Source organism: Mastigoproctus giganteus, chromosome 11 (assembly GCF_048544385.1).
Source record: "Mastigoproctus giganteus isolate SK-2022 chromosome 11, ASM4854438v1, whole genome shotgun sequence".
Lineage (NCBI taxonomy): Eukaryota > Metazoa > Arthropoda > Arachnida > Uropygi > Thelyphonidae > Mastigoproctus > Mastigoproctus giganteus.
In genome coordinates, this window is record NC_143585.1 from 25,593,696 (window position 1) to 25,608,809 (window position 15,114).

The following is a 15,114-nucleotide window of genomic DNA, read 5'->3' on the forward strand; positions in this document are numbered from 1 at the left end:
TCAAAGGCTGACACAAGTAATTATAGACCTGTGAGCTTAACTTCTGTTCCAGGAAAATTAATGGAGGCACTGGTTAAAGAAGCACTGCAGGATCATTTAGACAAGACTTCAGTTATAGCTCAGACACAGCATGGTTTTGTTAAGGGGAAGTCTTGCCTGACCAACTTGATTGGATACTATGATGCAGTCACAAAAGAACTGGATGCAGGGAATAACTTTGATATTACATACTTGGATCTTAGAAAGGCTTCTGATACTGTTGCACATGGAAGACTGCTACACAAATTGGAGCAGTGTGACATTGGAGGCAAATTGCTGCTATGGATAAAGGGGTGGTTGAGGGGGAGAAGACAGAGAGTGGTAATCAATGGACACTGCTCATCGTGGACTGATGTTATTAGTGGAGTCCCTCAGGGCTCAGTGTTGGGTCCATTGTTTTCTGTATTTATAAATGATATTGATGATGGTATATCGGGCTTAATGTCCAAGTTTGCAGATGATACAAAGGTTGGCAGGGTTGTCAAGGACACTACGCTGCTGCAACAGGATCTGAAAAGGTTGAGCAGATGGGCTGAGAGGTGGCAAATGAAGTTTAACATTGACAAATGTAAAGTACTACACATGGGAAACAGCAACCCCAGAGCAACATATCAACTCTGTGGTATTACACTGACAGTGGTAGAGAATGAAAGGGACTTGGGGGTGGTTGTGCAGGCAGATATGAAGTTCTCTGAGCAGTGCAGACAGGCTGCAAGAGTAGCTCATGGAGTATTGTCAATGATATACAGGAATTTTTCCAGCAGGGATAAGGAGGTGATTATTCCATTGTATAAGGCAATGGTCAGGCCACACCTAGAGTACTGTATACAGGTCTGGAGGCCTCATTTCAAGAAGGATGTAGAGCTGCTGGAACAAGTACAGAGAAGGGCAATAAGATTAGTGAATGGAACAAAGGGGTGCTCTTACGAAGAAAGGCTTAAGTTTTGCAAATTACAGTGTCTGGAGACTAGGCACCAGCGAGGTGATCTGATAGAGGTGTATAAAGCCTTGAATGGTTTAAGCATGCTCAATGCTGATGGGATTCTTCCTCTAGCTCAGAAAAATCACCTGAGAGGGCATAAATTCAAATTGAGGAAAGACAGATGTAGGATAAACGTGCGGAAATTTGCCTTTAGCCAGCGGGTGGTTGGTTGGTGGAACAGACTGCCATCCCTTGTGGTGGAGGTTGATAGCCTAAATAAGTTTAAGGCTCAGCTGGACAGGTATTTAGAACGAACAGAGGGGTGAAGTGGAAGTGGGTTTTTTTTTTTTTTTTTTTTTTTTTTTGGCTGATGCTGCACATAAGCTTGCATCAAATGCCTCTACTAATGCTAATACTTGTTAAGTAATTCCGCCGGTATCTTACTCTTAATATCATTCATCAAATGATGCAAAGATCATGCTTATATTTTTGACAAGCAGAGCATTGTGAATATGCCCCATATGTTTAAACAGCAAACCAAGGATATTATAAAACAGTTTTATGACAATTGCGTGACTGTTCAGAAGAAAAGTGGACTTCAGGGAATTGGTCCTCACATCACAACAGCACTCCCCAATCAAGAATTTCTTACAAAGCACTCCATTATTGTGGTTCAACATACTTACAAAATTTAGCTTCCTCCATTTTTTTTAGCAAGCTTACAGTCCCTTTGAAAAGTCAGATTTGCAGTGATTAAGAAAATTATTTCAGAATGTGACACAAGAACTATTAGTAACAATTCTAAAAGAACCTATTCAAAGAACTGGAACCTGTGTGAACAACATCAAGGAGATTACTTCAAAGGAGATACATTTGATCACACCTCATATTTTATAAGTACAAGTAACAAAAAAATAAAAGCTTACCTGTATGATACCACTAATAAGGAGTGCTGCAGTTTGAATAAGTATTACTCCTTACTAGTGAGAGGGGTATCAAGTTTTTGTGTCCCAATAATTTGGAACAGTTAACAAGGAGAGGAAATTAATGACTAACTTGCTATCAAACACTAATTTTTGTAGTCCGTTTGCCATGCAATATATCCGTAGCTGATTGGTCAGGAGAGGGAGTGCAATAGTATACGCTCTTTGAGTAGACCGGGGTTCAAGCCCCTGACTGCTAAATATGGTCGATCTGCCAACCTGCACTGGACCAGCGTGGCAGATTATGGTCCATTTCCCTCAGCATGAATTGTTGAGGCGGGTTCCATCCTGCAGTGGGTTGATAATGGCTGCACTTTTGCCATGCAATAAGTGTGCCTGTGGAATTTCATGCCTGCACATAATCAAGGCTACAGCCAACTTTGGATAATAAAGGGAAAAAAAGGAATAAGAAAGGTTTAAAATACATCAGTTAGTAACACCTTCATTTACCTCGAGCTTCACATTCTGCCGTGTCAGGAAAATCCACCTCCCAATAGTGCTCAGGTGTGGCTGGAGGAGCAGTGATGGCCCTGTGTCTGGAACACAGTTTTAACCTTGCTTTTTTTTCATCATCTGGGAGGTCATTAAAGTACTTTAAAAAAAATAATAAATCCAATTAATAAGATAATTTTTATATTTTCATTTTTAATTGTATAAAAATAAAATTCAACCATGAAAGATTAAAGCACATTTATTTACTGAAGTTTAAGACTAATTCTAGGGGTGAATAAAACAATCATAATAAAAAAATTCCTCCCTTAATTTTCCCTTATGAAAATTTTGTATGAAAGAAATATTTCACCATGTACATAACATTTTCTTCTTGTTACTGGTTGTACACCTTTGTTTGCATTAGGTGACTAAACCAAAATTGCTGCCCAACTTGACGGGCAAATGAAGCAACATGCACAGTTATCAAATTTCTAAATGCCAAAGGAACTAAGAAATTCATAGTAATTGCAAGCTGCATATGGTCCAACAATTATATCCAAGAGAAAAGTAGTTGGAGCAATCAGTTCATATAAGGCCAAGCATCTCACACTACCACCCCTGCATATGACTTATTTATAGCATGGTTCATTTGGATTTATGTGGTGCATCAGCATTATGTATGGGGGGGTCTTACCCATTCACCAAAGTCCCAGTATTGTCCTTCCTGACTTTCATCTATTTGGGCCTCTGGGAATGTCCCCGTTTTATAACAAAAGCATGACCTCTCGTAACAAAGTGGGACAAATGCCTGAATATAATATTGAAAAGTAGTGTTCTAATGTGTCTTCATCTGTCTTGTTTCACAAAATGCATTTCATGAGTACACTCATCAGTGGTGCTTCTTGACACTGGATGTCCACATTATCTGCAGGGAGGCAAACTTTATAAGCAAATCTGTAGAGAGACTAAGATCATCTGCCTCTTTATGCAGTAAAGGCTTTCAACACACCCAGTATCGCTCAGCACTCTCTAGTGCTTTGCATTTAATTTAGTCAGTCAGCTTGCTGCCATGTGTTTGGTCTCAGTACTCCAAAACCTGGAACAGTAGTTGTAAATATGTTGCTATACATTGGCCAATTGTCTTAGGATCTCATCTAACACAAACAGCTATTTGCTGAGTGGACCGCTAGTCTCATGGGACCCAACTATGTTACCTCATTCAAGACATGCTACTTGTGCATGTGATTTGAGCATCTTAAATGGTCTTTCTGACATCACTATTTGGTCTTCTTTTGCAACTGTCATACTAACCACTCCAATAGCTCCAGGTTATATTTCCTTCCAACTTATAGCCTGTTTGACCACCCATTTATATATGCAAATTTTATGCATTTATATTTATATATGCAAATTTATATATGCAAATTATATATGCAAATATATATGCAAATCTGTTATGCAAATTTTTCAGATGCTGAATATATATATATATATATATATAGCTTGTTTCAATAGTTTATTACAAAAATCAAAGGGTAAATTTTCACATGTCCAGTCTACAGTTATCTTTCCTTAATTTCAATATATGTTTGTATCATCTGAGGAGAAAATATGCCTCCATCATTAAATTTTGGCTTCAAATTTAATACTGTATGTTATATATAGTATTAGTAGCATTAGAAGCCCTACACGTTTGCTGCATCAGCCAAAAAGAAAAGGGGGAAAAATGATCCCTCCTCAAGTAAGTTGAGGCTGACAGTTCAGTTCCCCCAAGCTGTCAGCTTCAACCACCCATGGAAGCAATATCCCAACAATTAAACAACTTGCTGGCTAAAAGAAAACTTCCTGTAATCTGATTTAAATCTTCCCCCCATCCCACCAATTTGAAGTAGTAGTAGTAATGGAGATATGTGATGCAAGAAAGCAAGCATATGAGCTTATGTAGCATCAGCCCAAGGGAGGGAAAAAAAAAAAAAATCAATTTCACACATCCATTCCCTATAAAAGTTTATCAAGTTCATCCTTGAATTTATTTAAAAGCTATCAACTTCCATAAAAACAGATGAAAGTTTGTTCCAGCAATTAAATACCCACTGGCTAAAGGCAAATTTCCACATATCTATTGTACAACTTCCTTTTCTCAATTTAAATTTATGCCCCCTCAGGTTCATAATCTGAGCAAGTGGAAGAATCCCATCAGAATTCAGTGTCCCCATACACCTCAATCAGATTACCTTACAGGTGTCTAGTCTCCAGCCACTGCAATTTGCAGAACATAAGCCTTTCTTGGTAAGAAGACCCCTTCGTTCCACTCACCAATCTTGTTGCCCTTCTACATCCTGACTAAAATGAGGCCTCTAGTGAAAATGCAGTACTCAAGGCGTGGCCTGACCATTGCCTTATACAAAGGGATAATCACCTTTTCCATGCTAGCAAATTCCTGTATATCATTGACAATCCCCCATGAACTGCTCTGGCAGCTTGTCTGCATTGCTCAGAAAACTTCATATCTGACTGCACAATCACTCCCAGGTCTTTTTCATTTTCTCCACCCTGAGTGTAGTACCACACAGTTGGTACATTCCTCTGGGGTTACTTCTACTCATATGCAGAACTTTGCATTTGTCAATGTTAAACTTCAGTTGCCACTTCTCAAGATCCTATTGCAGTAGCACACTGCCATTATTGTCATTAACAACCCTGCCAACCTTTGTATCTTTATATCTGCGTACTTGGACATTAAGCCTGATATAGTCAATATCATTGATAAATATACAAAACAACATTGGGCCCAACACCGAACTCTGTGGGACTCCACTAATAACATTAGTCCACGAAGAGCAGCACCCATTGATTACCACCCTCTGTCTTCTCCCACTTAACCATCCTTTTATCCATTGTAGCAACTTACCCTTAATACCACACTGCTCCAATTTGTACAGTAGTCTTCCATGCACAACAGTGTCAAAAGCTTTTCTGAAATCCAAGTATATGATATCGAAATTATTTTTTGCATCCAATTCCTTTGTAACAACATCATAATATCCAATCAAATTTGTCAGACAAGACTTTCCCTTAACAAACCCATGCTCTGTCTGAATTATTACTGTAGTCTTGTCCAGATGAACCTGCAATGCATCTTTAACCAGTGACTCCATTATTTTCTCTGGAACGGAAGTTAAACTAACTGATCCGTAATTACTCATGTCACCCTTAGATCCCTTTTGTGAATTGGAGATACATTTACACATCTCCAGTCCGTGGGGACTTCCCCTGAGTGCAAGGATGCTCTCATAATTATGGCTAAGGGTTTGCTTACTTGAACCATTTATAACAGTGAAAATTCCATCCTTATTCGTGTTGCTTTCACCTCTCAGAGACTTAAAAATCTGAATCAAACCTCCTCTAAGGTGTTTAGCTCTGCAGCCCACATATTAAAAATCTACTCATATGGATGCCCATTTTTTGATATCACCAAGCATAATTCCCATATTTGGATGCTTTCAAGTAAATCAATGTCTTTTTTTAGTTGCTGTTCCTATACCTGGACAAAGTATTCAAAGTGGGGAATCACAATTGCCTTATACTGCAGTGTTATGAGCTCCCTATCTCTACAGGATATTGTTCAATAAATTGACAGGACACCATGACCCCCTCCTTGCCACCTGTCTACAGTGCTCAGAAAACTTCATATCCAACCATACCATAATCCTCATTCTCTTTCTTCCTCTACTGTTAGTTCAGCCCCATCAAGTGTGTAAGTTAATTTGGGTTTGCTATTCCTCAAGACCTTGCATTTTGCTGTGTTAAAAGATATCTGCCACTTTTCTGACCATCTGTGAAGTTAAGAAGTGCTGGTCATTAACTACTCTACCAATCTTGATATCCACAAATTTTGTCACCATGCCTTCTATCTCTTTGTTGAAAATCAGAAACAAGAGTGATCCCAGTACCAATTCTTGGAGAACTCTACTTAGGTTAGCCCAGTCTGTCTCTGCCTCCTTCCCTGCAACCATATACAGCATTATGTGTATAATACAGGATCATTCACAAGTATTTTACCACTTGTGAGAGTTGCTTTGAGTTAAATCATTTAACTCAAAGCAACTCTCACAAGTCTATCATTTAACTCAAAGCAACTCTGTCTCGTAAGTCTGTCATGGCTGACAGACTTACATTAAAGGAATGTCAAAAAGTGCCCACATGAATGGAAGTGTATTTATCCCCCGCACTCTCCAAAAAAAATTAACAGTTAAAACCTATATGAAATAAAACTCATTTCCAAAATCATCTTGGTATTGCAATACAATTCAACATGAAGTTCTCAACAATAATACAGTAAGGTTGCAAGGACATCACACTGCTGTCAATATACAGAAATTTTACTAATGGAAAAAGAGTAATTATCCTACTGTACAAATCAGTGGTTAGACAACAGTTTAAATTCTGTATGCATTTCTGGAGGCTGAATGATATAGATATGCTTTAAATGGGATGAAGGAGGGCAACAAGCTGTGGATGCAATGAAATACACAGGAAGAGATTAAAATTCTGTAAGCCACAAAGGATGAAACCTAAGTATCTGTATGGGAAAGTTGAGCATTTGAGCAATTATATTCAGGCATTTGTCCCACTGTGTTATGAGAGGTCATGCTTTTGTCGTATTCCCACTGAACCAAGTTCAGATACACCTTTAGCTTCATTAACACACAATTGATTTCTTATTCCTTCTTTTGAGGAAGAGTGACAAAGGTTGTGCTGCCCAAGCACTACCTTTGTCACTCTTCCATATGCATCTATTTACATTTCCTTCTGGAGTGCAATTAGGTTTTCGAAAGCAATCAAGATGCTACATTCTACTATATTTACTGTTTTCGTCTTACACTAAAAATTCAGCATCCATATCACGTTACTTTTACAGTCAATTCTCTATGCTTTCCTGGGAAGCATATTACATGCGTTTAATTCGTTCTCATCCAATCATAATTCTACTTTTTATTCTTTCCACTTCCCAACACATGAGGTCGCTTCACCTCCACATATATATGCTATCTCAAGAGCAGAAAATTTCTCTTATTCTCCTACACAGCGTGTTGGCTTATGCCTCATGGCACAGATTCCAGCATCGTCGTGGCATGATAGTAAGTACCACTTTGGCTCACTGATTTATCTTAACTTCATTTCATTCTTTCTTCAAAACTTAATCCACTTCATTTCTTTCTTGCTTCGTAAATTATTTCGTTATTTTGTACACTGGTTATTACTTTTTATCTCTGCCTCTGTAGGGTCAGCCACGAGATATATATCAGTTATTATACGCTTTCCTCACTTTCGTTAATTTCTTAAAACTTTATAATTTACTATGTTCTGAGTATATCTGGTGTTCGAAACAGAGGCCTTACTTATTTGTTGCATTTCCCTTGGTTTTGGAGGCTGACTCCTGAAGAAAACGCCAAAATCATCATATTTGCAACACTAAGTACTTTCACTTAACTTATTTCAAAATATTTTCTTTACAGGTACTGATGTACATTTTTTACTATGGGTTCGACAGATGGTTCCTCAGACTATACTTTACCCCATACTTAAAGTCTATATTATTATCTACATTCCTTATAGTTGCCGGGTTCTTTCTACTATTAATGTAGTAATCTAGAGCTATAATCTTTTATACATTTCATTCTCTTTACCATTTCTTTATTTAACTTATATATATATATATATATATATATATATAAATCCAGAAGCTATTCACCTAAAAAAATCCAGAGGGTATATGGCGTATACCCTCCACTACAGCCCTGGTTGAACCTAAAGCGGCATTCCTGGTTTTTACTGCTACATAGTGATTAACCTTTAATCATCATGTAGTGGTAAAAAAATTGCATTATTTTGATCATAAGGGGAGGGGCTATAGCTCTTGCCTGGGACAGTCCCTGGATAGAGGCATATTTTCTCCATCTATGATGATGCAAGCAATGAGAGCGAGAGAGATCCAAATTAAGGAGAGATAATTGTAGATAGGACTAATAAGTGCTTGGCAATTGCTTCTATGATTTTTATGCAGCATTTCCTTTTTTTTATAATGTTTAATGCATTCGGAATGATTAAATTAAAAATAAATTATAAAGAAAATATTAAAATACAGTAGAACCTCAAAAATGGAGAACTTTTTGAATATTTCTCAGAGGGTAGTTGAGTTCAAAGGCAGAGAAAGGCAAACTTGTCAGACTTGAAATAAGCAATGCAGGCAACAAGTTTATGCATTGTGTTTCATTAATAATTTCTTTCTGTTTTACATATTTTCTAGACTGTAGATCATTGTTATAGTGTATTTTCAACAAATAAAATCATTCATTTTTAAAGACATTCAATACTACTTTACAGTACATGACTTAACAGTATAGTAGTATGTATTTAACATGATTTAATTGCTGAAATTGTACCGCACACCTCATATTAAAAAATATGGACATTTGCAACATCCACACCAGAGACAGCATTCAAACCCACAACCTTAAGCAAGTACATTACCCACTCGACTCTGGAAGTACAGATTAACAGTTGGGCTTAATGACGACAACTGTCATACTGTGGAGATTATAGGGATCAGAGCTACTGTATTATCTAATAAAAATAAAAAAAAAATAACCCTGAATATTTAGGCTATTATATATAACCTTCAAAAAAAAAAAAAAAAAAAAATCAGAACGAAAAAGGTCCATCTACGTCCCTGAGGATGCAATGTATTTAATTTTGCAAATGCATCAAATCTTTGGTTAAAAATGAGACATCTCTTAAAAAATTACAAAAGTAATCACTAATTAGATGGTTTCCTCTGAGACTTAAAGATTTTGCTATTAATATATTCAAATGTAGACAGGATGTAAGAAAGTTGACCTTTAGTCATATTAATCAACTGCTGGAACAAGTTTTTAGAGATGAAAGATTCTTATGTAGTTTTTAAGGAGTGTTCAAATAAATATTTGGAAGAAGTAAATAAAATATAAAACTTGGGCAACATTTTACTTTATCTCATTTCGTATATATTTTTTTAAAGACACAGGTTACATAAGCTTTTCTTCCTAGCATCATTCTGCCATTTTAATACTAATAACTTTTCTACACTGAATTGCATGAAAATAAACCTTCAAAATAGATTTCTCTGGAAGGCTATAGGAAAAGCTTCCATACAATTCATTTCACTCCCATGAGAAAACATTAAAAAGCACTCTCTCTACTCATTATGAACTAAATTACAGAACTGAAAGTTGTCACTTAAAAATGACACTGCTTATAAAAAAAAAAAAAAAAGCTAGTTGTAACATACCTTTTCACACATATTACATTGATAAGCATCCAAATGTCTTCTCTCCCTCCTTTTTCTAACAGGATCCTCTTTATATTTGTAATTGGTCATCTGCTGGAACACTTTAGGAATGCTTCAAATAGTATAAAACATATTTATAAGAGGGGTTATAATTCTACAATAATCATACAGGGCACCTCAAAAATCTTTTACCCATTTGAAATAACTAAATTTTTAATTAAAACAAAAACTGAACATAATTTTTGTTTATTGGATGTTTTATTACATAGAATTTATGAAAAATAACATTTAAATGTCTGCCATCACTGTTGCAACAAATGTTTGCTCTAATGACAACACCTCCATAATTTTAGTCAATACAAAAAAGGCACCTTGGGTGGCCAGTATCTATCCAAATATATTAAAGGAGGCAGCAAAAGAGGTAAGCAGATCTTTAGCCACAATTATGATCTTCATTAGAAATCCTTGCATCATTTGCCACTACTAATATTAATATCTCTCATGTTAATTGGTTAATTTTGTTTATAATGTCTTTTAACTTGTTAATGTTTCGTGGATAGTTACCAACCAGATTCTTTTAGGTAACTTAGCAAAAAAAAAAAAAAAACCCCCAGAAAAAGGGATGTTAAATAAAGCTGGCCATTAATGTCCTTTAAATGAGATTAGGTTGTTGGGGAAAAGATGTTTAAAATCTTCACTGTTTTTTTTTGCTGTGTAGGCTGTGGACACATCTCATTGAAACTTTGTGTTTCCTTGGCCTAACTGTTGCAAAGTGGGTTCCAAACATCATTGTACTGTAACTTTATCCATTAACAGTTTCTGTATGGCCATTGTCAGCCACAAGGAAGTAAGGACTGATAATTGAGAAGAAATGGCACACCAAAGAGTGGCATGGACTGGTTGCATTTGTCATTTAATGATTATTCTGTGGTTCTCAATAACCCATAATCTACAATTTTGCTTATTAACATCCTTGCAAAATGAAAATGTGCTTTTACACTCATTATCAATTTCAATATGAAAGCATTATCTTCAGCTGCAATACCCAAGAGTTGTTATAGTAGGGTTTTAGGAGCATCAGCAACTAAGGCCATATTGCTCCATTTATATTGTCTATAAATTGTGTGTTCTGTAATCAATTTTCTGTTTCCAGGAAAAAAAACTATGCTACCCTCACCTGACACTGACTAACTTAGCCATGTTGTGAAAAAGGTCCATAAAACTTCTTCACATCATCAACATCTATCAAACTCAGGTCTTTTCCACCTGATGTGGAGAGGACAGTGATCCTACAAACCATTACCATTAGTTGAGGCATATGATGCAAGAAAGCAAGCTTATACAGCATAAGCCAAAAAAAAAAAAAAAAAAAAAACCTTCCCATTTTACCCATCCAGTCACCAAATATTTTTGGTCTAGTTCAGCCTTAAATTTATTTAAGCTATCAACTTCCACAACAGATGGAAATCTGTTCCAGCAGTCAACTACACATTGGCTAAAGGCAAACTTCCACACATCTATTCTACAACTGTCTTTCCTCAATTTGAATCTATGCCCCCTCAGGTTGTTAGTCTGAGAAGGTGGAAGTATCCCATCAGCATTGAGCCTGCTCAAACCATTCAAGGCCTTATACACCTCAATCAGATCACCTTGCAGGTGCCTAGTCTCCAGAAGCTGCAACTTGCAGAACTTAAGCCTTTCTTCATAAGCACATCCCTTTGTTCCTATCACCAATCTTGTTGTCCTTCTCTGTACATGCTCAAGTAAATCTACATTCTTCCTAAAATGAGGCCTCCAGACCTGTATACAGTACTCAAGGTGTGGCCTGACCATTGCCTTATACAAAGGGATAATCACCTCCTTGTCTCTGCTATCAAAATTCATATATATCATTGACAAAACTGCATGATCTGCTGTGGCAGCCCGTCTGCACTGCTCAGAGAACTTCATATCTGACTGTACAATTACCCCAGGTCTTTTTCATTCTCCACCTCTCTGAGTGTAGTAGTGTAGTACCACAGAGTTGGTATGTTTCTCTTGGGTTACTGCTACCCATATGTAGTACTTTGCATTTGTCAAGGTTAAACTTCAGTTGGCACTTCTCAGCCCATCTGGCAAATTTTTCTAGATCCTGTTGCAGTAGCATACTGTCATTACTGTCATTATCAACCCTGCCAACCTTTGTATCATCTGCAAACTTCGACATTAAGCCTGATATACCTTCATTGATAAATACACAAAACAATGGACCCAGCACCAAACCCTGGGGGACTCCGCTAATAACATTAGTCCACATAGAGTAGCGTCCATTTAATACCACTCTCTGCCATTTCTCAATAAAACCATCCCTTTATCCATTGCAGTAACTTGCCCTTAATACCATACCACTCCAATTTGTACAGTAGTCTTCCATGTGCAACAGTATCAAAAGCTTTCCTGAAATCCAAGTATATGATATCAAAATTATTTTTAGTTCCTTTGTGACCACATCATAGTATCCAATCAAACTGGTTAAACATGACTGTCCCTTAACAAACCCATACTGTGTCTGAACTATTGCTGCTGTCTTATCTAGGTGATCCTGTATCACCTCTTTAACCAGTGACTTCATTATTTTCTCCTGAACAGAAGTTAAACTAACAGGTCTATAATTATTTGTGTCACTCTTTGAACCCCCTTTGTGAACTGGGGATACATTTGCACATCTCCAGTCCATGGGGACCTCCCCTGACTCTAAGGATGCTCTCATAATTATGGCTAAGGGTTTGCTTACTTCCCTTGCTGCCTCCTTCATTATAACTGGATAGATTCCATCTACCTCAGGTGCCTTTTTTATGTTCAACTTAAATAATTTCTCCTCCACTTTGCTCTCAGTTATCACAAAATCACTTAGCTCCCTCTTAGAGCTTGATAAACTTCTGGCATTCCCCTTCTTGAATAACTCCTCGTGTGAATGTAGATGCAAAATACTCATTCAGTTTATCAGCTACTTGAGCAGGATCATCAATAGTCAAATCATCTATGTTAAGTGGACCAATCTGATTCATCCCCTTCCTTCTAGAGTTTACATAAGTAAAGAACTCTTTGCTGTTTTTCTTTGCTTCCTTTGCCAAAGATTTCTTGTAATTTGCCTTCACCTGCCTAACCTGGGAAAAAGACCTGGGAGTAATTGTGCAGGCAGATATGAAGTTTTCTGAGCAATGCAGACAGGCTGCCAGGGCAGGTCATGGGGTTTTGTCAATGATATGTAGGAATTTTGCTAGCAGGGAAAAGGAGGTGATTATCCCTCTATATACGGCAATGGTCAGGCCATGCCTTGAGTAATGCGTACAGGTCTGGAGGCCTCATTTTAGGAAGGATGTAGATTTACTTGAGCGTGTACAGAGAACAGCAACAAGATTGGTGAGGGGAATGAAGGGATCCTCTTACCAAGAGAGGCTTAAGTTCTGCAAATTGCAGTGGCTGGAGACTAGGCACCTGCGCGGTGATCTGATTGAGGTATATAAGGCATTGAATGGGTTCAGCATGCTGAATTCTGATGGGATCCTTCCACTTGTTCAGATTACGAACCTAAGGGGGCATAAATTCAAATTAAGAAAAGACAGATGTAGAATAGATGTGCGGAAATTTGCCTTTAGCCAGTGGGTGGTTAATTGCTGGAACAAACTTCCATCTGTCGTTGTGGAAGTTGATAGGTTGAATAAATTTAAGGAGGAACTGGACAGGCATTTGGAAGGAATAGTGTGATTTTTTTTTTTTTTTTTGGCTGATGCTGCATAAGCTCATACATTTGCTTTCTTGCATCACATGCCACTACTACTACTACCTCCTTTGTGACTTGATTGCATACTAGTTTAGTTTATATCTGTCGTAGGCTTCTCTGCGTTGCCTGATAATTTATATGCATCCCATGCATTTTTCTTCTCTGCCACGAGCCTCATTAATTCATCCGACATCCATTTAGGCCTGAACCTTGAACAGTATTTCTTAGTTGGTATGAAAAGCCTAGGCCTCCAAGATTAAGTCCCTGAAGGCTTTCCATTTAGCTGTATAGAATTTAAAAACTGTCTGAGACCTCTGTAGTCACCTTTACAAAAATCCTTCCCTTTACCCTTGATTGTAGTTACATCTTTAAGTAAATCCACAACAGTACACTGTGATCACTGTCACATAGTGGTTCCTTTATCTGCAAATTCCTAATGCATGCTTCATCACTGCTGATAATCAGATGATGGGTATTACTCCCTCTGGTTTCCCCTCGAACATGTTGCTGTAGAAAACAATCCTCCAATAAATCCAAAAAAGTCTTGCTAGCATGCAAGTGACCAACCCACAAGTTCCAGTCAATATCTGGAAAGTTAAAATCCCCCATTACAAGACATTCTGATTTACTGGCCCATTCTATTTCTCTGCACAACTGTTCATTATACTCATCAGCATCATTAGGCCTATAACATACTCCATGGGTGCCAGCTGGATATTTTGCAAGGTGGTGGTGGTGATGTGGGAATAAATTTTCAAATACATGCAATATCTTATGTTTCAATAAATTATTTAAAATATTAAAAATTGTGTATTAATTCAAAATCCAAAGGTGGTGGTGCCTTGCCCCATGCTGCCAGTGCCCAAGCTACCAACTGTGCTACCCACAAGAGTGTGCATAAATTCTAGTCTGTTTTACTGGCCTTAATTCTTGTACTAATCCTTAATTAAATCCCTCAAAATTCACTGCAAAAATTATCTTTGTATAACTGAGCTAAGTAGGAGTTGATGTTTCAACATTTACATACCCATAACTCACTCAATAGTTGCTGGAGATCTGATTGATTGCCTGTCCACTATGTCTTGCATCCTCAACTGTACCTTCGCCATAAAATCAGGCAACAGGCCTCCAAATAACAGTATTTCTGAATGTGCAGAAATGGTGATAAGCACTTTGAGTATGCACACTGAAACAGTCATTTCTGAATTAATATTCTATCACTTTTGCTCATTGCTGAACTTCATTTTTCCAAGGACTACTTTATATAAAATAAAAGTGGTTGAAATTTTTAGTTATTTAAAAAATTTTTAAAAAATGTCAAATGGGTAAAGGAATTTTGAGCTACATTAGCTATAATTTCTATTACACTACAAAGCAGTAGCACAAATAAGTCAAAATATAACCTTGCAATGTTATTTTTTGACTCAGATTTTCTGCCCTGTGAAGGTATATAGTAATAACTGATATAAAGCAAATATTGAATTCGGTATTTTGCACAGAATCCCAATTTTTAATTTCATGAATTATTGTTTATTCAGTTTAAGTAAAAAATTTTTAAATTTCAAAAATATTGCTTGTAAGAAAAAAAATCAATAATGTATCTTTTCTTATTTTTTTTTAGTAACTGACTTACAAAAATTAATTA

At 36.9% G+C, this 15,114-nt stretch overlaps 1 protein-coding gene across 1 annotated transcript in view; it reads right to left on the bottom strand.

The window, feature by feature from the left end:
• LOC150077816 (uncharacterized) overlaps positions 1-15,114 on the bottom strand; it is a 95,909-nt gene that overhangs the window by 4,378 nt on the left and 76,417 nt on the right. The window contains exons 8-9 of the mRNA XM_090384370.1: positions 9,707-9,818; positions 2,395-2,536 (exon numbers count right to left, since the gene is read on the bottom strand). Coding sequence (XP_090240496.1) covers positions 2,395-2,536; positions 9,707-9,818 — 254 coding nt within the window. The remainder of the gene's footprint in view (positions 1-2,394; positions 2,537-9,706; positions 9,819-15,114) is intronic.